Source organism: Pan troglodytes, chromosome 21 (assembly GCF_028858775.2).
Source record: "Pan troglodytes isolate AG18354 chromosome 21, NHGRI_mPanTro3-v2.0_pri, whole genome shotgun sequence".
NCBI classification, from domain to species: domain Eukaryota; kingdom Metazoa; phylum Chordata; class Mammalia; order Primates; family Hominidae; genus Pan; species Pan troglodytes.
Window position 1 is genome coordinate 8,045,305 of NC_072419.2, and position 24,935 is coordinate 8,070,239.

Here is a 24,935-nt window from a genome sequence, read left to right on the forward strand (position 1 = left end):
AGGACTGTCTTTCTACATTAAATGTTACTGAGGAATACCAATTTAAAATCAGAGTCTTCTCTTCGTATCTCATTAATTTGCTTGCAGTTGCTTGTAGCACATCAAGTGGACTGTGACTCACTTCTCAAAAATGTGTTGTATCTCCCACTTTTCTGTAACCCAAGAACCCCGAGCATAGTGCTGTACCCAGAACACATATTTAATAAACATTTGGTAACAGGGGAGGGGATGTTCCCTGACTATCCCAGCTTGCCCTTTCAGGCAGTTCCTTTGATGCAAACCTACCCCACATTCCCCCTCCTCCTCCGACCCCCAACCCGTTAATAGCCAGTGAGGAAGGATGTTCACTGCTGCATTCTTCTGCCAAGACACAATCTTGAAACTGCACCCCCACTGCCACCCTCCTTCTCCCTGCCCAACCCCATCCCCCTGCACCAAATGGCAGGGGAGGCACCTGAAAATAACCACCATGACACAGAGCTGAGAAAAGCCGGCATAAAGCACTTTTATTGCAATAATAAAACTTGAGACTCATAAATGGTGCTGGGGGAAGGGTGCAGCAACGATTTCTCACCAAATCACTACACAGGACAGCAAAGGGGTGAGAAGGGGCTGAGGGAGGAAAAGCCAGGAAACTGAGATCAGCAGAGGGAGCCAAGCATCAAAAAACAGGAGATGCTGAAGCTGCGATGACCAGCATCATTTTCTTAAGAGAACATTCAAGGATTTGTCATGATGGCTGGGCTTTCACTGGGTGTTAAGTCTACAAACAGCACCTTCAATTGAAACTGTCAATTAAAGTTCTTAAGATTTAGGAAGTGGTGGAGCTTGGAAAGTTATGAGATTACAAAATTCCTGAAAGTCCATTAGAAAAACCACAGGATGAAAAAAAAAAAAAGGCCACAAAGAAGGCTTCAGAGGTCCCTGCTGGCCCAGGGACAGATACCTGTAGTGTCCAGCATTGCAGTGAACATGATCTACTTTCAAAGGCAGAGGGTTTAAGGGGAGGGTGGGTGGGAATGGTGGAGGCAAAGGCTCTCCCCATCCCCACCTCAGTTTTAGGTAGGGCTTTTAATTTAACCCAAAGACATTTCTCAACTTGGAGAATAATTCAGTCCTCAACAGCGCCTCAAATCTGCTATGGCTTTGCAGCGCAGCAGCAAGAATGTTTAATATATAATAGATAAAAATTTCATCCAAAAAATTAAAATAAAATATTCTTGCAACCCCCCCCCCAACACCAATTCCTATTCTAACGTTAACCTACCACTTGTGCTGTTAATACTTGACCATGTACTTAATTGGAAACCTATATCCAAAAGACTGAAACTGAATCTTCACCCCAAAATGAAAACAAAATAAAATGAATAACTTGAGGTTTATGGCATATAGTTTAGGTAAACACACATACGAGGAGAAACGGGAAGAGGAAACAGAGGTGTCGGAAGCAAAGCTGAGTGACAGAACACATTCAGTCAGGGCAGACGTCTATACAAAGTGGAGTGGAACATCAGGAAAAGCTCCATATGGATTCATGTGCACACGTCTGGAGGCACCAGATCCCTCCATGGCAGATCTGTTGGGGACAGAAAATCTGTGAGTTTCCAGCAACTCAGTGTTCTTTGTGTGCAGTGGCGACAGCCACGATGCCATCTGCCACGCCAAATCCCTTCCCCAACAGCTGAGCAGTCTGAGACCAAGCCACTTGTGTTCCAGCTGGAGACAGCCAGAAAGACTTGGGCTGGGTCCCAGGTGAAACAAACTTTCTCCTTAAATTGATGTGTGTGTTTTGTTTAATCTAAGGTTAAGTTTGCCTTGCTGAGGACAGCAGGAGGGCTAGCCACCCATGCTGCTGACAATACAGTTCCCCACTATCACTGGGTCTCAAACTGTGCTACATACAGGCATCACCTGGGGGCTTTAAAAAACTCTTAATGCCTGGGTTCCACTCCCATGATTATGATTAACTGGTTTAGGGTTTGATCTGGGCATCAGGAAAGTCTTAAAAATTTCCCAGGTGACTCTCATGTGCAGTCCAGACTGAGAATAAACTGGTCATTCATAATGTTGAGTATACTGGGAAAATATCTCCAGTATTCATTCATTCACTCAACTTAAAACTTTCCGGGTTTGCCCTTGGACTTTCCTTCCAGACTCCTGCAAGAAGCTGAGACATTCTTCGGCAGTGGGTTGGGAGGGTTACTCGGGGTGACTTGTAGCCTTTATCCCTCTCCCCCCTCCCTCTACCTCATCAAGTTTACAGAAAGCCTGTTCCCAACCAGGAAAATAATTCCAAGGCTCCCTCGAGTACAGTTGTGTTCAAAAAATGACTCGGCTCTCAAAGAACAGGAAAGGGATTTGGCCTCGGTGCAGACCTCTGGGCAGACAAAGGCCCTGTGAAGTGCCAGGGATTCCCTCCCAGTAGCAACGACGGGTGAAGAAACCAGTTATCAAACTTAACCAGGCCTGTATTACCAAGGTGTGTGTGGTTCAGAGAGTTTAAAAAGCCCCTCCACTTACAGATGTGCACAACAGGACAAGGTTACAAGTAGCTCTGACTGCCATCACAAATAGGATGGCAGCCATTTGTTGTGGCTTTCAAACAAAAGTGTCCTCACCCAGGCCTTGGCTGTGGCCCTCTGGTTCCTATGGCAGGAGGGGAGCAAATAAAAAGGTCTGGGGCCAGTTGGAAGGAAGCCAGTAGCATTCATGTACTTAATGATTCTAACACTTACATGAAAAGCTATGTGCTACTAGGATACTGAGTTTAGTTCCTAAGAAATGAGGGTGGAAGAGGGGAAAATCAACAAACAGGGGCTCTGGTCCTACTTTGCCATTGCCTGGATGTGACCTTGAGTAAGGCCTTTCTCTCTGGCCCTGTTTCCTTACTGTTGCACAATAAAGCTGATGCAGAGGCCCCTAAGATCCCTTCCTAGAACTGTCTGATCTAAGAGCATCCTTTCAACTTCACAGGCATCCTCTGGCTTCATTTTTCCACTTCACTCACTGATAAGCTGGGCTGGGGGCCTCAAGTGTCCTGGGTGTGGACCCTAAGCAGGTGGACCGATGCAGTAATGCCTCCCTCATACCATCTAATAGGCAGTAACCACAAACCGCAGTGAGGAGAGAGCCGCAGAAGCTAGGACATGATATTCATATCCAAAGGGCTTTTTTTTTTTTCCCTCTAGCTTCTAGAAACACAGGGTAGAACAAAGTCATTCATTAAGAGTCTTATTTCCAAAGAACTAAAATGTTGGCACTACAAATTTGGCCTACATTTCCATAGTCCTCAATTCGGTTTTAATTTATAAACTACATAGAAAAACATTTAAACAGCTGCCATCTCCATGAGTTGAACTGGGAACATACACATGCCAATTCCTTTCCTTAGGGTGACCAATTTTTACATTCAAAGCATATACTAATAGCACTGAAAGGATACTCAATACAGAAAGAATGCAGGGGGAAAAATAGCCTTGTGGTGTTTTTTGTTCTCTCTGCTACCCATCAAACGCTGGGCATAACATGGGAGGAGCAAAGGCAGTGAAGGGCCCTTCAGTATTCCATTTCCTTACCCAAGAACAGGGAGCTGAGGGAGGAGGCCATTCCTGTCATTCCAGTTTTAGAAGCTCCACATCGAAGACGAGAGTGGCATGTGGTGGGATGATGCCTGGGTGCCCAGTGGCACCATAGGCATAATCTGGAGATATAGTCAGTTTGGCTCTCTGACCCACACTCATCTGTGAAAAGAACAAGGAAGACAGACTCAGCTGGACACATGCCCCAACTGTCTCTGTAAGAAAAAGGGCTGTTTACCTAGGTGTTCCTTGGCCAGGATGGTATTGACTTTCCAGTGACTTTGCAGCTGCCCAGGCATCACCACCTCCTTGTGCAGGACTTGGAGGTGGGCAGTCATATTCCATCACCCCTGCATCTCACTCCAAGAAGCCCAATGGCAGTTCAAAACCCCTCCTGACTCTCAGAACGGTCAGGCCCTCAACCTTTCTACCCAAGTCTTAATGACTAATGCTAGGCAGGTAACATTCCAGATGTCTCACCACCTAGTCCCCTTCAGTGATCTGTCACTTAAAGGACATGTTAAGTGCCATCTATGCTCTTCTTGAAAAAGGAATACTCAACTTTGCTTTAAAAAAAATATACACAGAAAGTAATACTTGAGGGTAGTCTATTTTTTCTGTATTTTTTCTATTTATACTCTTTTACCCATATAGGAAAACTTCAAAAAAGACAATATGATTTTCTGGGCTACAAAATAGCATTTACTGAATACCATTTGTGCAAATATTGATATGCCTACAACAGAAAACATCTTTGGAAGGACATACCAGACATTTGCTGTGAGGAGAACAGTATGGATAGCGAGTGACCAGTAAGGAGAGATTTCTACTTTAAAAAATATATTTGTGTATATTTTCAGTTTCAAATTAAATACACAAATAAGTATAAAATATCTACTTTCTGAACAGTGAGCAGGTTCTCTGCAGTATTTCCATCCTTTGACTTATCTCTGCTTTTGGTCTCCATGTGTATGTTCCCGGCTTTCCGACTCCACCAGATAGAGGATGAATAAAGAGGAAGCTCCAGGCTGTGAAATGTCTAATCCTTGCTCCCCTCAGAAGTTGGGACATGTTGGACCAAGGTGGTAAGGATAGTGAGGTATGGCTTTACCTTGTACAATTCAAAACAATCATATTCCTTGACTCAGCAATTCTATTTCCAGAATATTCTGCTAACAACTCAAAAGTCCATCATAGAAGGAGTGGTTTCATAGGCATATCCACACCAGGGATTAGTCATGAGAAATAATATAGTGGTGGCTTTAAATGTATTAACATGAAAAGATGTCCAAGATGGATGAAAAAAAGCTGCCAAAGTGGTCCTTGTGGCAGGCAGGATTCCATGCCTGCAAACAGGTAAAACCAAAACAATATCAAAAGGAAAAGGGTCACAAGTCAATCTCCCCTTCTTCCTGTGTTTTTAACTCACTTGCTGAAAAAATATGCTATGAAGAATTTAAAAGATATTTTATGTAGATCTCAAACTACCCAGACTTCTCACAAATGACAGGGCTGTGACTGACCCCAAAGTACCAGTTAAAGGGGGAGTCAGGCATCTGTCCAATACTCGCCCATGCCTCTCCAAGCCTGGGAAGTGAAGTAGGCCGATAACACTATCTCGATGGCAGATACAGCACTCAGTACATACAACGCAGTGATTGTTCCAATGCTGGAACAGTCATAGAAGATGGGTGGTGGTATGAACAATGGCTGGCATGAAAGATGGGGGATGGGCTACAGATCCAAGAGCCAGACAGACTAGGGAGACAGAGGCAAAAAGCTATGGTTGGCAAGGTTTCCCAAGGGAAGTAAACTACAAAGCCTCTTCCTCACACTGCCAACCCTCTGCCCTGCAGGAACAGAAACCCAGACACCTGGGAGTGGGATGGCTTCAAGTTCCTGCAAGTTGAGCAGTTTATTTGGAGATAAATCAGTGATATTTTATAGAGGAAGTAGAGCAATGTGTATTCTGGAAAAGAGAGAGACAGAAATCTGTCTTTTCATCTTGGTTAAATTTCTAATTCTCCTGGGTGAGAGGGAAGCAGACTAATTACCCATCATGCAGAGCCTAATTATAAAGTTCCCTGGGTCTCAGGTCACTGAAAAACATCCCTTTACCTGGTTAGAGCCAAGAAAAAATTCCTAGGTTTGATGGAAAGACAGAATCCAACTAAAATTTGGCAACCCTGGGTCCCTATTGTCTCCTGGGAATTTTGTAGTGTTGGCAGAACAAAAGCTGTTTCCACAAACGGGGAGGAAAGAGATTAGGAAACACACTCAAGACAAACGAAATGACCTTCTCCATAAGTATGACGTCTCAGAAGTGGTCTCACACAATATAGGTAATAGATAAATCCAAATTAAAACCACTGATATCATGTTTTACTCTTCTTGTCCAGAGGCCAAAGATTTAACAATACACTGTGATGCTGGGGCTGGGAGGAGATTGCACCTTTATAGCCTGGTGGTGGCAGTCCAGAGTGCAACCCCTAGAGATGGCAACTTGACAAGACCTCTCAAAAAACACTACACACAGCTTTTGCGCCCCTCATCCCACTTCTGAGAGTAAGTCCTATGGCAACATGTGCACACATGGAAAATAAAGTCTGTACAAGGTGAGTTACTGCAGCATTGTTTATAATAGCAAAATACTGGAAATGACTCAAATACTCATTAATAGGGCACTAGCCAAGTAAATTATAGCACACTTACATAAACAAATACTAGGCAGCTGTAACAGAGCTTACTCCTCATTTTTTTTTTCTTTTTTGAAATGGAGTTTCGCTCTGTCATCCAGGCTGGAGCGCAATGGCACAATCTTGGCTCACTACAACCTCTGCCTGCTGGGTTCAAGTGATTCTCCTGCCTCGGCCTCCCAAGTAGCTGGGATTACAGGCACCTGCCACCACGCCCGGCTAATTTTTGTATTTTTAGTGGAGATGGGGTTTCGCCATGTTGGCCAGGCTGGTCTCGAACTCCGGACCTCAGGTGATCCATCTATCTTGGCCTCCCAAAGTGCTGGGATTACAGGAACTCCGGACCTCAGGTGATCCACCCATCTTGGCCTCCCAAAGTGCTGGGATTACAGGCATGAGCCACTGCGCCCAGCCTACTCCTCTTTTATGTACTGGTATTGCAAGTGTCAAAAATGCATTAAGTGAAAAAGTAAACTGCAAAACAGTATGTGTGTGAAAGCAAGAAAAAAGTTATGTTTTTATATGTGCTTAAACCACAGTACAAGAAACATTAACAACAGGAGCTTCTTGTGGGGGTATTGGTCAGATGGGATGGGATGAGGGTGAGACTTTTCACTTTTTTTATTTTTGAACCGTATAAATATGCCACCTATAAAAATAATATAAAAGGTAAATACTAGAAAGCAAAACAAAACAAATGAGAGAGCATACCTGGGCAACCCCTTCTTCCCAGCCTCGGATCACCTCCTGCTTGCCTAGCATAAACTTAAAGGGCTTGTTTCTGTCCCGGGAGGAATCAAATTTCTTTCCATCTTCAAGCATCCCTGTGAAAAAGGCCACTGTAACATGAGCAACAGAGTAATGACACAAGATAAGTCAGAAACCAGCAGCAGTGCACTCATCAGAGATGCCAGTGCTGAAGAGTCTGGCAGGAATTGCAGTATCTAGGGAGGGTTTCCTGTGACCTCACTGGACATCTAAGGAGTTGCGACAGGCCTACTCCAGACCTGTGAATGCTCTTCCCTGACTCCAAGCAATAACTCGACTACAAAAGGACCCCGCGTACCAGAGATGAGTGGCAGTCCACCTTCTTCTGGAGATGGGGAGTATAAACTTCCTCCTGCCCTGACTCTCCTAGCACCCCGTGGATTTTCTCCCCAACTAAAAATAACTGTGGTCCCTCGAGGTGCACACTATGTCTAGAAGTCACACACAGTGCAAGAAGCAATATTCCTTCCCAAAACCCTTCATCATCTTTCACATATAATGTGTTTATATATTGCTCCTCCATTGTTCAGTGCAGGCAAATCCCCCTCCACCATCTGCCACCCCCATGGTCTCCTCTGTGGTTCACTAATTGTGACCTACACACATTGTTGCTCTCCAGGCTGTGGGTCAGCACTATGGGATGTGGTAAGAGTAAGCTATAAGGCAAGCTTTCACCCTCATTCTAGTGCCAAGTGTCTCACACCAACAGGGAACCTGGGGCGTAAAGCTGGCCCCTTGTAGGCTGGTTCCTGAGTTGTCATAATTTTCCTGGGAAAGTAAAAACCAACCTAGGCTGAAATAGAGAAATGAAAGAAAGAATTTGTGCAGCATTCATCCCACTTATTTTATCCAATGCTGCCCCAGAAACAACCCATGCTCATTTTTGCACAGCTGATACTTTGTAACAGAGATGACTGAAGAGAACAGAAATACTAAGGAGGCTGCAGTGGTTGCCCTTCAAGAATTAACTCAGTAAACCCAGCTAACTGCTAGCAACTCTGTGGGCAGTGGTTCCACTCTGAGTTACTCTAAATGGGCTAGGTGCTTTCCACACATGAACGAATGCAATTCTTTCTCCACAGCACTATCCCCATTTCACAGATGAAGAAACTGAGGCAGACAGGGAGAAGTGAAAATAGTAAATAGTAAAATTTACTATTATAAAAATAGTAAATTTATAATTTAGTAAAATAGTAAAACTACGTTATAAATTATAAACCCAAATACCATGCTCTTTCTATTATTCCAGTTTCCCAGAAGCTGGACAAGCCACGACGGCGCCTTCCAATAAAAGGGGAACTCCAGAGACGCTATGAGAAAAGAGGAACAGACATCTGCAATAGATATCTGCAACTTCCTTTTCAAAAACACCATCGGCATTGCTTTCTCAGGAAGCCACTGCCAGCCTATTGTGATAGCTGACACTGAGTTCCTGAAAATTCTCTAATTAGGATCCCAGACTGGAGGGTCAGCCAGTGGTTAACATATAATGGACACAAAACTGATTTTACTGGAAGACTGAGGGTGGGCACTCACTATGGTTCTAAGCATTACTCAGAAGATCCATAAAAACATTACAGTTCTGTTGTGTAAGAGTTTAGGAAAAAAAGAAAATCCTGACAAAAATCCCAACCTAAAAAACAGTGTCAACATTTGTAAGTAGGATGGGGAGGCAGAGATGAATTGGCGGCGTTATCACAGCTACTGGACTATGTGGACTTTAACAAAGTAAGAAACGGGTGGGGGTTGGGTGGTGGTATCCTAATAGAGCAGGAGTAGAGATGGATGTGCTGGGGCAGAATGGGTACCAATGCTGCCTGAAGCCTGGAGCTGGGAGCTGAGGACTAAGAGGTAGACAGGAGGGTGGGGACCCGTACCTGCTCCAAGGAACTGGTGCCCCAGAACTGGTGAACTGGGGTATGCATTTAGCTCATTCGTTTACCAGAATGCAGTCACCACCTGATGAAAGAAATGACTAATGGCAGGACTTGAACAGTTCTCTATAAATGAGTACCTGGGAGAAAAACAGGTCTCCAGGCTCCACAATACCCAACAAACACACTGCCTTTAGCCCATTTCAAGCTGCACTTCTTACACGGAACCCAACCCAACCAACCTCAGAGGTAAGGGTGAGAGCAGGCAATGAACAGCTATGATTCTCCATTCCCTGGCCAGGCAGGGAGCCTTTCCATCCACCCTCGTGAGACTGCTTGTAACAGAAATAAGGAAACCAACTCCAAGGCTCAGTAACCCACCCAAGGTCAGAACCACTGAGTGGCAGGGCCTGTGAGCCACAAAGGAGACTGAAAACCAGAAAGAGCTTCTCTCTGGTCTGTTATTTTAAGAAAAACATGCCCAGAGGGGCCACCTGGAAGCAAGGCTGTGGCACCCTCACCTTCCTAATTAAACAACAACTTCCCAGGAGCAACAACAGCAACAAAAGCCTGGCCCAGCAGATGAACTGGAATCCAAGCCTTTCCCCTATACGGGTCAGTTTCGGCACTAACACCTACTTAGTTTGGGTACTACTTTACCTGCTGTGAAGTCTACTGGGATCTTCCAGGAAAGTCCTACCTCATTAGTAAAAAGAAAAACAAAGACTCAGGAAGAAAGTTCCTGCCCTCCCTGTTGAATGCTGTGTGAGGATAAGATGTCTGGAGCATGGCAGTCACCCTGTGACTATCAGAAGGCCAGGCGTACCACAAGGTGGTCATTCCAGTGCTCTGAATCAGCCCCAAACCACTTCCCTCAAGACTCATGTTCTGAGGTGATTAAAAGTGTGCTTTGAAGGTAAATCTAGGATGACAGTCAACAGATCAGTGATTGCCAGGAGTCAGGGGTAGAGGGAGGGAAGAACAGATGGAGCACAGAGAATTTTTAGGGCAGTGAAAATGTTCTGTATGATACTATATATAATGGATACATGCCATTATACACTTGTCCAAACGCACAGAATGTACACCACCAAGAGTGAACCCTAATGTAAACTATGGACTTTGGGTGATCATGATGTGTCAATGCAGGTTCGTCAATTGCAACACACGTACCATTCTAGTGGAGGGTGTTGATAACAGGAGGCTATGCATGTGTGGGACCAGGGGATATAGGGGAAATCTCTGTACATGCCTCTCAATTTTGCTGAGAATCTGAAACTGCTCTTAATAAAGTCTTACAAAAATAAAGAAGTCTGCTTTGCCTTAAGTTGGGTCTTCAGTTACCTGCGGCCAAATGAACACAACTGGCATGAGGTAAACCTCTGACACTTAGTGAGCACGCTACAATGTAGTGCTGCCATGAAAGGAATAACAAAGAAACAGAACTCAACAACTAAAACCAAAAAGAACTATCCCTGATCCGTGACAATGGGAACAGTGTCTCATGTCAGGACCCAGTACACACACCCACATTTTGTGTATAAACAAAATTTACATGTAAGTTACTACATGGCATATACTTCTCATTTTTAAAAAGAATGCTGATTGTGACCCACTATTATTTCATGATGCATTAATGGTTCATAATCCACAATTTGGAAAGTACGGTATACCTATAAAAAAATTAGCCTTATTTCTTGCCAAACTTGAACACGGCTCTGACCTGTGCAAGATCGTATTTTGATTGCAGTGAAAGCCACAGGGTACTGAGACAGACTCCCTAAACTTTCTTTTTATTCCTGATCAAATGCAATGCCAAGCAACCTCCAGACACTACATGCATCAATGTATCAATGTTGCTTTGCCTGAGGTGAGATACTTCAACTATCTATCTGACTGGTACCAGGCTAGGAGCACTAGGCAGGACACAGCCTGAATCTGCCGCTGCTGCTGCTGCTGCTGAGCCAGCATGGAGATGTGTATGTTCTTCAGTGGCTCTATGTGAGGATGCCTGTCTAACCCCAGCTCTCCTGAGCCTATCTTGGACACTGAGGGGCAAACCTCTCCCTAGTATCTTAAAACCATAAAAGCCAGGAAGCAGGATTTCTAAGTAAAGGAGCTTTAAACAGGACCTTTACGTAGGATCTTAATTTTCCTATGCTATTTTGGATGCTCTGTTGTCCCTGGGAAAGGGGCATGAGACTTGCTCCAGAATTTCAGACCACAGTCACCAACTGTCAATCTCATCTACTTTCTAAGGAGAAATCTTCGCAGGGCAGGGTTGGGTGGTGGCAGTGATGTTGGGGTTCCTTGAGTCCAAGGAGAGGATTTCCCATAATCAAGTCCAAAAGCTAAACAATAATCCCCAGAAATGGGTGGGGTGGTATGTGATTAAGTGGGTGTCACACAACTGGCACAAGCTGTAGGACAAGGAGAAGGAGGGCTTCCCCAGTGGGGAGGAACAGGCCACTTATCTATGGCCCTAAGTTGTCAGCCTGGGGGAGAAGGTGGAAGCAGTGTTTGTTAAGCTGGAATGAGTGTGCATGTGTAGGAATTATGCTGTTCAGTCTGTAATGTCAAAACAGATAGTGAGAACTTCCATTTCTGGTCACGGTGGAGGACAGGGATCAGATTTGTTCATGAAACAACCAACAACCAACCAACCAACCCCTTCCTCCCTACAAAAAGTCCACTAAAACCTAAAAACCACCTAGACAAAATAGCTACAACGATGCTTTGTAGGACACCAGACATATGTAATGAAGAACAACAAATCCTGAGACATGGGAAACAAGGGCAGCCCTATATCCTTGGGAGTTTCCAGGGAGAGGGACCTGGAGTGGAGCTCAAGGCACCTAGAGTCCATAGGACACACTACCAGCAGGAGAGAGCTATACAGAGATCCCCAGAGATCTGCAGAGGGTCCTCTTTGAGTATTCAGCAGAGTCCCTCTCAGTGCATGTATCTGAGCAAACTATTCAAGGCCAGGAAAAGAACTATCCAAAAGGCTTAGAGGAACAGTATCCAGTGCTCACACAGGGCTGGGATTAGTGCTTACTACCCCCGGTCAAACTGGAGAAGCTCATGATGGACAAAGCACTGGACAGAATACTCAGGAAGATCTTGCCTGTAGTAGGAAATAATCAGCCCTGAACTGAGCTCTAGACCTACCTAACAAATCACAAAAGCAAGACTCGCAAGCATCAAACTGTTTCCGGGTAACTTAAATGCTTCTCAGTATAAAACTCAGGAAAATTTATAGGAATAAAAATATCCAGCACCCCAAAAGGCAAAATTCACAATGTCTGGCATCCAAAGATTACCAGGCATGCAAAGAGGCAGAAAACAGGACCCACAATGAGGAGACTTATCAATCAATTGAAAGCAACCCAGAACTAACACAAATGTTAGAATTAGTAGAGGAGAACCATAAGACTCCAACTTTCACAGATGAAAACTACAATGTCTGAGATGAAAATTACATTGGGCTGAAATGACAAAATATCCACACATAACACAGTAAAAACTTCACACCATTATCAAGCATTAACTCAAAATGGATCCTAGACCTAAATGTTAAGTAGTAAACCTATCAAATTTATAGAAGAAAACATAGGAAAGAAATCTTTGTGACCTCGAGTTGGGTGAAGATTTCTTAGTATGATGTCAAAAAGCACTATCTATAAAAGAATAAATTGAACTTCATCAAAATAAATTCAGTACTTTAAAAAGCACTGTCAAGAAAACGAAAGACAAACCATACACTGGGAGAAAACTTTTGCAAAGTACATATCTGATAGAGGACTTATATCCAGAATATAACAAACCAAAATTCAACAATTAAGAAAACCAATAAAAAAGGGCTAAAGATTTGAACAGATACTTCATTGAAAAAGACAGAGGGCAGGTAAGCATATGAAAAGATGCTCAACATTCCTAGTTATTATAACAACGCAAATTAAAACCACTAGGAAACGCATCTACCACCACTGATTAGAATGAGTAAAGCTAAAAAGACTGACCACGTCAGGTGTTAGTGAGGATGTGAAGGAACTGGTATTCTCATACACTGCTAGTGGGAATATAACATAAAGCTTCAGAAAACAGCTTGATAGTTAAGTTAAACATACACCTCCCATATGACCCAGCCATTCTGATCTTGAGTATTTATCCAAGAGAAATGACAGGCTATGTCCACAGAAAAACTTGTACACAAATGTTCAAAGCAGATTTATTGGCAATAGTCAAAAACTATAAACTAACCCAAACATCCACCAATGGGTAAGTTGGTAAATACATGTTTCTATATATAGAAAAATATTTAGCAACAAAAAGGAACAAACAACTGATACATGGGACAATACCGATCAATCTCAAAATAATTATACCAAGTGAAAGAAGGCAGACATAAGAGAACGTACTGTATGATTCCATTTATATAAAACTTTAGAAAATGCAACGAATCTACACTGACAAAAAAGCATATCAGTAGTTGTTAGAGGAGGGTAAGGAGGGGTGAATTCAAAGGGAAACAATGACACATCAAAATTTATGAAGCTGTACATTTTAAAAATGTGCAGTATATTGGATTTCAATCACGCCTCAGTAACTTTTTTAAAAAAGGAAAAGAAAAAGAGTAGGCAGTGGCATTTACTAAAATGCTATATATGTTTAGCTCCCACATACACACTGGCAATGAATGAAAAGTGCTTCCTCTCTTTGGGGAGGGAACAGGTAAAGCAGGCAGCAAGTCAAGTCTCAGCAGTTGCTCCAGTTTTAACTCTGGAGATCACTTGTGCCAGGAGCTGGAGCCCTTGAACAGTGAAACCACCTGCCAAGTTAGTGCCATAATTTCCTAAAGAAAGTGTGCCCTGCTGAGAGAAGGCAACTGAGGTTACAGTGCAGACAAGACAGCTGACAGTCTTTAAGCTCTAAAGGCCACTCAGCATAAAACATCACAAGCATTGCCTTCTAATTGCAGAACTGACCAATTTCATTCCTGGCCATACAAGCCTATAACTCATGCCTAAGAAACTGCCTGGAATAGCTCCATATTCTTATTTTAAGTATTTAGTCTTGGCTCTCCTGACTGAATGCAGCCCAAGCTCACAGACCCGGCCTGCGTTCTGTGTCCTGGTGGCACGTGTAGTGCTGGTACTCAAGAGCACTCTTGGATTTGCTTTACTTGCATGATTTTTAAGAACCAGAAGGACAAGCATGAGGCCTTCATATTTAGACCTTCTTCCCTATATGGTAACAAGAATATGAGGGGTAATCCCAGAATGGTAAACTTTACTTTAAGCACCTTTAGTTACTAATCAGTAAGAAAAATGTGAAAATGTGCTCCAGTTAAAAGCACAAGACCATGAAAGAAGCCAAAGCTATGACTGACTGCATGCAAAGGCTGTTGACGTCATCTTCACCTGGGTCTCCTCCTGAACTGAAATCCTTGGAAAGGGAGCAAAAGGGTTTAAAAAACAAGACGGTGCAGACAGTCTCAAGTCTGTCTACTCCACAGCAGCCTGCTCTTTCCTGTTGCTTTTCAAGGAATCAGCAGAGGGAGACCTGGCCAGCAGCTCCTGGGCAGCAAAGTATCCCCAGACTGTGTTCCTGGTGGTTGGCTCAAGCCACTGACGCGGTGGTTAAGACTCAAGACCAGGACCTGGAGATTCACAAGGACCACTGGGATACTATTTCACTAATAACCCAATAGAAATGAAGTCACTTCCAAGGCACTCTGCTTTGGGGAAGGGCAGAGTGCCATATACCTTCTACTGGGTAACAGGACTGAAGAAGGCACCTCTACAGACTTATGGCTTCACTACTTGTAGTGAAAGCTCATGACTCACAATGCAGTTTATAGTTGCTCATGAATCTTTGCAGGAGTGTTTCCTATAGGCAGCATTTTACAGGGACAAAATATGGGAAGTTTTAAGATTAAAAAAAAAAACAAACAATGACTAAACTAAACCAAAAATCAAACATAACAAAAAACCAGAATATCCTAAGCCCCAAACCTTCAAAATAAAATAAAGTCCTTGCCATTTACAGTTTGGAGAGGGAAAAGGATTTCTACTTTCAACACGCAGGTGAGTTTCTTAATGACAAAAAGTACAATGAGGCCAGCTGCAGAGGAGGCTCATGCCTGTAATCCCAGTGCTTTGGAAGACCAAGGCAGGAGAGTCAGTTGAGGCCAGGAGTTTGAGACTGGCGTGAGTTTGCAACCAGCCTGGGCAACACAGCAAGACTCATGTCCCCAATCCTGTTTCTGCAAAAAATTAAAAAAAAAAAAAAAAATTAGCCAGACATGGTCCTAGCTACTTGAGTGGATCAAGTGGGAAGATCGCTTGAGCCCAGAGGTTTGAGGTTGCAGTGAGCTATGACCGCGCAAGTACACTCCAGCCTGGGCAACAGAACGAGACTCTGTCTCTTTAAAAAAAAAAAAAAAAAAAAGGTGTAATGGTTGAATGGATGGAGGTAGGGGAGCCAGTATTTTTCTGCAGCTTTGCATTTGAAGCCACTCTGAACATTCCCAGATGGGCGTATGGCTCAAGGTCTAATGGTTTAGCTGTTTGCTTTCCCTCTTCTCATTAGATACAGAAGTTCTCTTAACCACCTCTTACTCAGCTGCCTCACTTGGAGACTCATAAAACTCACAGCCTTCGTACCCCAGCATAGTGAAGAGCACTCCCCTCATGCTTTAGTCTCTAGCTCATGATCACTTCTTCATTCCCAAGAGTTCTGTGTTCACAAAGGGAGGAGTGGTTAGCTGTGTTTGTCCCCAAATCCATTTATGGTAGCTATATTTACTGTGTAAATATAATGTAATTAAATAGTATGTAAATCAATACAATGAGTGTGAATACAAACAGCGGTTCTAGCTGACTGCTGGGAAAGACTCAATCAAGGCAAGTCACTAAAAAACTATTGCTAGTGAATAATCACATGGGAGACTACATTTAGAGAAAGAAATCTTAAAAATCTGGAAAGGTTTGGTTTTTAAATGTTCTCACAATAGTCTTTGCTCTACTTTAAAAAAGGTCAAATTGGTTTTTGCAAGAACTATGATGGGAAACTCCACTAGCAGAGCCATCCTCAAAGATAAAGACACAGTCCTTTAGCAAATGATTTATGTTAGAGTTTGAAATAAAATGTTTACAGAAGCCATGTCACTTTTATGTTAGCATACCAACTACCCACTTGTCTCAATCGTGATGGGTAAAAAGGGATTCTACATTTAGATAGGCAAAAGATACAAATTCAAATCTTACATTCTTATTCCATTTCTGGGTCTCTGTGGCTGTATTCCAGCACAACCTCCCTGAAGTGGGGTTCTGAGAACTCCTTATGAGTGAGGGGTATGACCAAAGGTCCAAGTGCCAACCCAAAGAGGGAACCAGCTCACTCTCACTATCATTTTCCTGAGCTCACCAACAGTGCAAGCACATTTCCCATACGCAGTATGGAAATGCTTCTAACCTTTGGCTAAATCCCTTTAGATCCTATAACCAAAAGTGTATTTTCAAAGGCAGGGCCCATGATGGGAAGAATATGCAGGATACAACGGCAATAAAAAGAACACAGACCAGAATGCATGCCCTGTGGGTGTGTCTCTCCATTTTCCACTTTAATCACAGTATAAATAAGAGGAGTTACTACCACATTATATCGCATGGGGAGGGGGAGAAAGAAATACCACTAGGCCGGGTGCAGTGGCTCACGCCTGTAATCCTAGCACTTTGGGAGGCTGAGGCAGGTGGACTGCCTGAGCTTAGGAGTTTGAGACCAGCCTGGGCAACATGGTGAAACCCTGTCTCTACTAAAATACAAAAAATTAGCCGGGCATGGTGGCGTGCGCCTGTAGTCCCAGCTACTTGGGAGGCTGAGGCAGGAGAATTGCTTGAACCCGGGAGGCAGAGGTTGCAGTGAGCCGAGATTGCACCAGGGCACTCCAGCCTGGGCGACAGAGTGAGACTCCATCTCCAAAAAAATCAAAAGAAATACCACTTAACAATAGCTAGCTGGAAGTGGTAGAAATATGCATTTTCTATAGGGTATAATGGTTAAAGGCATGAGTTCTGGACCTCTGTTACAGACTATTATTACAACTCCCTCCCTGGTCTCCCTGCTTCTGCTCTTGCTCTCCTACAGTCTAAACCTGACACAGCAGCCAGACCCTACTACCCCTCGGCTGAAAAACTCCTGTGACTCCCCCATCTCAGGAGATAAAACTCTTAAAATGGCCTACAAGACCCTCTAAGAAGTGTCAAGCCTCCGCCCCTACCACCATCCCTCTGACTTCACCTCTGATTACTCTTGTACTTTTCCAGTCCCAGAACACTGTTTCCTTATGTTCTACATACACACCAGGGATACCTCCACCCGCGGGCCTTTGCATTTGCTGTTCTCTCTGCCTAAAATGATCTTGCTCAAACAGTCACATAGGTTACATCCTTACCTCCTTCAAGTCTTTGCTCAAATGTCACTTTCTCATTGAGGCCTTTGCCAATCTATCTAAAATCTCAACCTTTTCCTATTCCCTCCTTAACACTTACTAGCTTATACACAACAGTCTTGCTTATTAATCATATTTATTATGTCTTTTCCACTACAGTGTTGAGATGAAGGCAGGAACTGTGTCTTCTTCACTCCTAAATTCTTGGTAGCCAGGACAGTGTCTTGTACACAGCAGACATTCATCAAGTACTTACAGAAAAATCAAAGGTACCCTTTTCTCCTCCTGGCCTGTGTATATACCTGGAAGACGCTTTCCTCCTGCCTGACTGCACCATACACACCCAAGACCAAATGGCACTTCCTCCAAGAAGTTCTAGCCTATAGGTGTAGGTTGCCTGAGGTACTTTCATTGTAACTGACCACTCCCTACAGGGTAAGCATCTTGAGGGCAACATTGAGGCTTTGCCCAGCTCCTTATATATTCACTGAGTGACCGAGGGAATGCCAGGTCCTAACTGGCCACTCATTCAAACTGTCACTGAATAGCTACTCTATGCCAAGACTGATGGGGAGACCTTGGAGAACAACACTAGTGTGGGTCTGGCCTCCTGGAGCCTTCAGTCGGTTGGGGAAAGAGTAGATGTTTAACTACACGGATCCTGACTATGATGGGGGCTAAGAAAATAGATGGATGCATTGTTGCAGAATTAGAAGCATGCATGTATGCATCCAAAGTGTTACTTAAGCTGTGCTATAAAGAAAAGAGCCTGTCATGCAGTGGGGAGTGGGGGCAGTGTGGTGGCACCTAAGCAAAGGGGCAGAGACCTCCATGTGGGAAAAGGCTTGGAGCATTCGAGGAATGCAGGCCAAGGTGGCTTGAGCTCCTGGGAGAGGAAGAGTAAATGTAACAGAAAGAGACAGTAGCATCTAGGAACTGGTTATTTCTACCTCCCCGACTTTCTGCACTGCTAGAATACACCTGGTCAAAATCAAAGGGGTCCAGGGGAGGGAATGCAGAGACTTGGTTAAGCTTTTTAGCAGGAAAAGAAAACAAAAAACAGAAGAAAAAATAGAAGTAAAAATAAATGTCACCATGAGCACCAAAGGGAGAACTGAATGCTATGTGATTAAGTTATTCATAACCTTGGCTTCTTCCATGGGAAACAGCAGGTGACAATATTTTTAGAGAAAATTCCAAGGCAGACAAATGATTTCCAGTTTATGGATACAATAAACCCCTCAGTAATTCATAAAAATCAGTTTAAGCACTAAAAATGTTCTAGTTAAAACATCTATGAGTAAATAGGTGAATTTATGGTATGTAAATTATATTCAATAAAGCTGTTACCAAGAAAAAAAAAGGTCATGGACCCCACTGAAAGGAACCAGAGCTCTTTGAAAGATGGCTGATAATTGGACCAGAGTAGTGAAACCGAGAAATGGATGAAGGAATGGTGGGAGCCTGTCAAAAAGGTACTGGAGCCAGCTTAAAGGGCTCCTACTGGCCAAATTTAGGATGATATTAGCATCAAAAAGAATAATGGGTATCATTGATCTTAAGGCCCTGACAAAAAATTTCAGCCCACAGTACAGTAAAAGCAAATAGAGGGGGAAAAAGTCACTTGCCCCCACTGGGAATGGCAACACCCCATCAGTTAACATTCATTTTTCATTTTAAAAATTGGTAATTAAAGGCTGGGCATGGTGGCTCATGCCTGTACTACCAGCACTTTGGGAGGCTAAGGAGGGTGGATCACTTGAGGCCAGGAGTTTGAGACTAGCCTGGGAAACCTGGCGAAACCCGTCTCTACAAAAAATACAAAAATTAGGACAGGTGCCATGCACCTGTATGCCCAACTATTCAGAAGGCCGGATGGGAGGCCGGGATGGGAGTCTGGGAGGTCGAGGCTACAGTGAGCCATGATCAAGCCACTGCACTCCAGCCTGAGTGACAGAGACACTGTCTCAAAAAATAAAAATAAAATTTGGTATTTAAAGGTAAAGAATTACTTTACCTTATCTTATAGAAGGACAACAGCTGATAAATTTAGAAAGAATGAAGGAATTTTAAAAATCAACACTTTGTGAATGCCAGTGACTTCTTCAGGGGAGAATGATCAGATGGTGTAAACACCACTAGGTGAAAGGCTGATGAGCAAGAGACCATCTATGGCTACCTAAGCACTCCACAGATCACTGCTAAATGCAAAGGGAAAAATGTGCCTTTACAGAAAAGATCAAATTTAGCATCACAACTAGTGATGTTTCCCACGTGTGCCGAGGATGAAGTACTCACACTAAAATGTTTAAACGGAATCTATTCAGACACTTAAAAGATTAAACATCCGGTTCAGAAAATCAAGGCAGGGAACAAGTTAAACAATACCATGAGAAAACAGTAAGACAGATGTGGAGTATTCTATAACTAGCCTGCTCTCTTTGAAGAAATCAGGGTTATTAAGAAAAAAACAGTGTAAGGACTCTTCTAGCCTGAGATTACAGACATAACAACTGCGATGAGTGAGGCTCAATAGAACTGTGGTTTTAAAAAAGGGCAACACTTTGGAGACAACTGGGTAGTCTCGATAAGCATTTGCTTCACAGCAGGCATCGTTACTCCCATTTTATAGACAGCATGTGGAAGCTGGGAACTGTGGGACAATTTGTTCAAGCTCTCATAGCCTGTTGTATGGCAGGGCCAAGATCAGAACACAGCGAAGAACCCACATCCTCTTTGGGGATCACTGTCCACCTGGCACCACTTCTGCCCACTGCCTGAGCTGGCACTCCACACACCTGGGATACAACCAGTGTCCTGTTTCTGCCTTTGCCCCCAAAAGCCCATTGTCCACACAGTAGCCAGAAGGAGCGTGGGTTGGGGGGGGGTGGGGTGGGCATTAAAAGCCAAGCCAGCCAATGGCTCTCACCTGAGTTAGAAAAAGGCAACGTTTTTATAAAAACCAACGAGGCTCCACCATCCCCTCATCTCCTGCCACATACCCTTTCACACAATCCACTTCCTGTTCCTCTAACGCACCGGTCTTCTTGCTGTTCCTCTAATGCACCGAGCAGGCTCCAGCCTCAGGGTCTTGCACTAGCTCTTCCCTCTGCCTGGATACTCTAGACAGCCCTGTAGCTCCCTCTCCAATGTCCTTTGAGTGAATGTTAAAATGCCATTTTCTTCAGAGGCCTTTTCCAATCACCCTCACGAAAAGCAGCCAACTTCCCTTCCCATCCCTCACTCTGCTTTAATCTCTCCAGTGCTTCTTACTACCTGATGTGCCCCATGGCCATACTATCAGTCTCCTCATCATAAGCAAAGCCCCACCAGATCAGGTCTTTGTCTATTTAGTTCACTAGCCATGTCCCTAGAGCCTGGCTTGCTGCTGTTGCTCAAAAAACATCTGCTGTGGGAAGGCAAAGGGACTTGTTGCAGCCCTGCCCAACAGTTACAGCCTGTGTGCCTCAAGACAGCACACGTCAGGGGAAGCCATCTGAGGCATCTCTGCTGAGGGTGAGCCTCCCTCCAGACATCAGATCACCAACCAAGAGATACCTAGCAAGGGAGCGGATGGAATAAAGCAGAGGAGAGGGGGGAACAAAGCTAAGGAAAAGCAAGGGGCTTGAGGGAGGCTGCAGCAAAGTGGCCACGCCTGTCCCGAGAGCCTCAGCAGCCTTCCCAGTCAACCTCCTGAGGACATGAGGTTGAGGGGCTCCTGGTTTTTCTCAGTCAGAAACCGGGAGGCTATACCTGACTTAAACCTGATCCCAAGGACAAAATGTCCAGTTAGTTACTTTTTAAGAAGAAAAAAGAAAACATTCCTTCAATCCCCTTGAGGCTGCTCTCACAATGGCAGGCACACGGCCTGCTGAAGTAAGTAAAAGAGGTCTAAACCTAGCTGTGTGCCAGGACAAGCTAACAGTAAAGATGACGAAGCTACTGGAGGCAGCAGGGAGGCGCCATGAGAATTCGCCGGCTCCTAAAGGCACTTACTTGGCAGCTAACCTTTCCACCACCTCCCTCCCACCTCAAGGCCTGTCATGCTCCTAGGAGATGCTTAGCTGGTGATAGTGAACTTTGTATTTTCCCTCTGGTACCACAGAGGTAGTGCAGGCATTCCTTCGAGGCCTTGCTCATGCTGTGCTCTGCTAGAAGGTCACGGAAGTCACCAGAGGGACCCTTGAGAGTGACATCAAGGTGACTGACAGCCATTAGTGGCATTTAAAGCATCCATGTGGTAAAGGTCAGTCTGTGCTTTGCACACCTGTGATAGCTAAGGGGAGATTTTGGCCACCTTACTTCCACCCCTCTTTCTCTGGACCCGTGCCCAAATCAGCTGAGTGGACACCTGGCAAGACCTGACTGGATCAAGAGTGTTCACCTTACTCAAACTCTCCTTCTCAGAGAAGTAACAATCAGAATCACAGCCAAGAAATCTGAGCCAGATACTCAAAAGAAGGCAGAGAAGCTGGCCATGGGGAGGGGGGAGGGGGGAGGGGTAAGCATGCAGGGGACTTCCACCACCCACCAGTTGGGAGAAGCAGACAAACACAAATCTCTAACAGGAGACTACTGAGGCAGTCAGGCAGGAAACAAAACAAAACACAAAACACCAACCAAAAAACAGAGATGAGAACTAGAGGCATCATGATTATTTCTTTTCCCTTCTTAGGACCCAGTGGGCTTCCTGCCTTTGAAAACCCCTGGAACCTTTATAACCTCCACCTTCTGATCATGTTCCCCCAAGATGGATTCTGTTCCCAGTGACTAAAAAGCCTTAACTGCTACAGATGAGATCTCCCAGTGCCTACCCACTCCTCTCACGCCCCCACAGGTCTCAAACAGGTTATTCCTGGGAGGCTGGTGACAAAGACCCACGGGAACAAAGCCGCCAGCCTGCTCGAAAACAGTCTATTCTGTGAGCATGAGGCAGAGCTGGCTTCTCACTAAGGCGTCTTTATAGGGCTTATCAAAACGAAATCAAAAAGAAAGCTTTTGTCCTAATGCATGCCAGGGTCCTGCTGCTGCTCTGGAAACATGTGGGTGTGTGCCACCCGCGAGAAAAACACACACTTCAAGAGGCACTGGAAACCCTGATGGTGTTCTGGGTCTCATGACCATCTGTTCTCATAGGAAAAGGCTCCAGACATGCTGTGTGGGGATATTTCACCAAGAGGCATGGTGAAGTGCGGCACTGCCTACATGCTGGAGTCCAGTCCTGTTGGCAGCACCAGAACGTGGGCGAGCATGAGGGGCAGACGTGGGAGTGGGCACATGCTGCCAAGCACCCTAGTGTGGCTATGTACAAGCTAGGGTGGGGAGGGGGTGCGGCAGAAGGCAGCTCCTCACGGCTTGAGTCCCAATCTTTGCCCCAGTTGGCTGCGGAACTGAATGAACTGCCCACTCACCCCAGCACTGTAAATGGTTACTCTTCTCATCCTTCCGATGAAAAATCACCAAAAGGATGCGCTTTCATCTACCAGACCTCCCAGGCTCGGGTGCTGACTGTGGCCTACAAGGACAGCTACCTAAAACATCAAAAGCACTTTCCAGCTTCCTTCACGGACATGAGACTGCCTGCTCCCCACAAAGATGGGTTTCAGTAACTCCTCCTTTGGCAGAATTTTTAAAGTTCTAGTCCTTAACTTCTACCTCCTGCCCCCATTTCTACCCATGGGGAAGGGCCACAGAAATAAAACGGCATGGGAGGAGGGATGTTAGTTGCCTTTTCCTCTTTCCAGTGAAAGTCATTTCCCTCAATAGAGGGATCCCTCCATGTTTCCATGATTTGGAAGAGAAAGGTGGAGCTTATTCGTGAGCAACTTGGCCAGAACTGCCCACAGCCCCAGGAGGAGGAAGAGGAGGAGAGGGGGTGGGAAAACAGAGGGAGGAGGAGGGGGAACAGAGGAAAGGGTGGGAAGGTTGAGAAAGGGGAAGGAGGAGGGGGAGGGAAGGTCATTCGTATCAACAACTGTGGCTACACCAATCACTCCCACCCTTGTGGGACCCACAGCCACTGAGTCTCCGCCAACTCAGCTCTCCCCCTCCCCCGCCCCCATACAAACCAGGACAACCTTGTAAGGAGAAGGAGTAAGACAGCCCCAAGGCACACGACGCTGATGTCTGAATTCTGGCTGGGGAGGGGGAGGTGTCTAAAATTTCCTTTGGCTTGTATTATCACTATGTATTAGCCTCCAGATGCTTTATCTTTAAAATGAGGATGAGAGAAGTCTCTACTTCTAGAAGAGCTGGGGGACTCAATTACACGTGCAGCTTTCGGTCAGCCTGAGCCAACGCTGCCACTGAGCCTTGGATTTGTAAGTGGCTCAAAAGTAAAAAGACGGAAGAAGGCCGTGCAGCTCTACTTCCCCCAAGGCCAGGAAGAGCCAAAGCAATGACTTAGGAAGCGGGATGTTTCCCCACCCGCGGCAAAGGGGCGAATTCCGAGTTCCCCGGAGGAAGCAGCAGCTCTGCAGACTCGGAATTACCTCGTCCTCATCTCCAGTGAAGGGAGGGATGGAAGTGGGGGCAGGGGCACAGAAATGGTACAAATCCTTCCTAATGGTCCCTGGCCAGAGCTCTGCCCATTCCTGAAAGTGTGACCTTGGGAAAGTGAGACCTTGGGAAAGTGACTTCGCCTCGCCAAGCCTCAGTTTCCTCATCTGTGCAGTGGGCATAAGGGCAGCATCTAAGGTGCAGAAATGCTTCTGATGGGTTAGATAACACCTAGCCCGCAGCCAACGCTCACAACCGCCGATTCAGACCCGCCCGGGTTCCGCCAGCCCGAGGCTGCCCCTGAGCCACCGCCCAGGCCTCAGCCTCGGGCCATGCGGACCTCGCCGCCGCCACGCCCCGGACCCCAGGCCCCGGACCCCAGGCCTTGACGGCCAGCCGCACCCGGGCTGCGGACTGCGGCCCGGGCCCCCTCCCCGCTGGGCCCCCGACTCACCGGTGTAGTGCACCACGCAGGTCTGGCCGCGCTTGGGGAAGGTGCGCCCTGAGGAGACAGAGACGGGCATGCTGAGCCGATGCGCGCGGCGGCAGAGGTACTCCGAGCCGCCGCGCGCCACTACTCACCGTCTCCTGGGGAGATGGTTTCCACCTGCACTCCCATGGCGGCGGCGGACGCTGAGCGGGCGGGCAGCGCGACGGGCGGCGTGGACCAACAGCGACCTGGCGGCGGTTCCACGGCTCTGCCTAGTCCCTCGGCGCGTCGCCTGCGCACGCGCACGCCCCCTCACGCCCAGCCCTGCGTGCGCGCCCCACACGGCGCGCACGTCCCGGAAACTCAGGCCTCCGGAAGAGGGACCGGAAGCCCAGAAGCCCCGAGACCTCCGGAAGCCCGGAGGCCTCCGGATACAGCTGTGTTTGCCGGGTGACTTGCTTCGTTCACCTGCCTTTCCTCTGTGCTTCCAGCCGGTTAAGCATCTCCCTGCCCAAAGAATGGGAGTAATAATAGGGGGTCCGCCAGTCACTGACTGGGTGACTGTCATCAGGTTTCCACTTAGAAGCACACAGTTACTCATCCTGGGAAGAGCATGGTTCTGAGAAGACAGCGCAC

At 45.7% G+C, this 24,935-nt stretch overlaps 1 protein-coding gene and 1 long non-coding RNA gene across 4 annotated transcripts in view; one reads left to right on the forward strand and one right to left on the reverse strand.

Annotated features, from left to right (window-relative positions):
- The window catches only part of LOC104003489 (uncharacterized), a 53,629-nt gene extending 43,405 nt beyond the window's left edge, over nucleotides 1-10,224 (forward strand). Inside the window, exons 3-5 of the long non-coding RNA XR_001712066.4 lie at nucleotides 4,577-4,677; nucleotides 5,978-6,193; nucleotides 8,292-10,224. This is a non-coding gene — a long non-coding RNA (uncharacterized LOC104003489). The remainder of the gene's footprint in view (nucleotides 1-4,576; nucleotides 4,678-5,977; nucleotides 6,194-8,291) is intronic.
- Nucleotides 482-24,689, reverse strand: FKBP1A (FKBP prolyl isomerase 1A). Of its 3 annotated transcripts, none has more exons than XM_063803259.1 (5): nucleotides 24,452-24,689; nucleotides 24,324-24,371; nucleotides 6,986-7,098; nucleotides 3,576-3,740; nucleotides 482-1,576 (listed from the first exon to the last, which is right to left on the reverse strand). In XM_063803259.1, exons 1-4 carry the CDS (start codon nucleotides 24,486-24,488, stop codon nucleotides 3,612-3,614), a joined length of 327 nt encoding a protein of 108 aa, XP_063659329.1. In that variant the 5' UTR covers nucleotides 24,489-24,689; the 3' UTR covers nucleotides 482-1,576; nucleotides 3,576-3,611. The 3 variants fall into 3 exon arrangements, with proteins under 3 accessions (XP_063659329.1, XP_063659328.1, XP_016792785.1); XM_063803258.1 differs by having other exon boundaries at nucleotides 6,986-7,113; nucleotides 24,452-24,637; XM_016937296.4 differs by lacking the exon at nucleotides 6,986-7,098 and having other exon boundaries at nucleotides 24,452-24,664.
- Between the last annotated feature and the right edge of the window lie 246 nt (nucleotides 24,690-24,935).

What these genes read in the sequence shown, in the direction of transcription:
- FKBP1A (XM_063803258.1), bottom strand. Translation starts at nt 24,488, where the DNA reads ATGGGAGTGCAGGTGGAAACCATCTCCCCAGGAGACG. An exon ending in AACCATCTCCCCAGGAGACG is followed by an intron (nt 24,372 to 24,451) that starts GTGAGTAGTGGC and finishes CTGTCTCCTCAG; the next exon opens with GGCGCACCTTCCCCAAGCGC. An exon ending in CTGCGTGGTGCACTACACCG is followed by an intron (nt 7,114 to 24,323) that starts GTGAGTCGGGGG and finishes CTCATGTTACAG; the next exon opens with TGGCCTTTTTCACAGGGATG.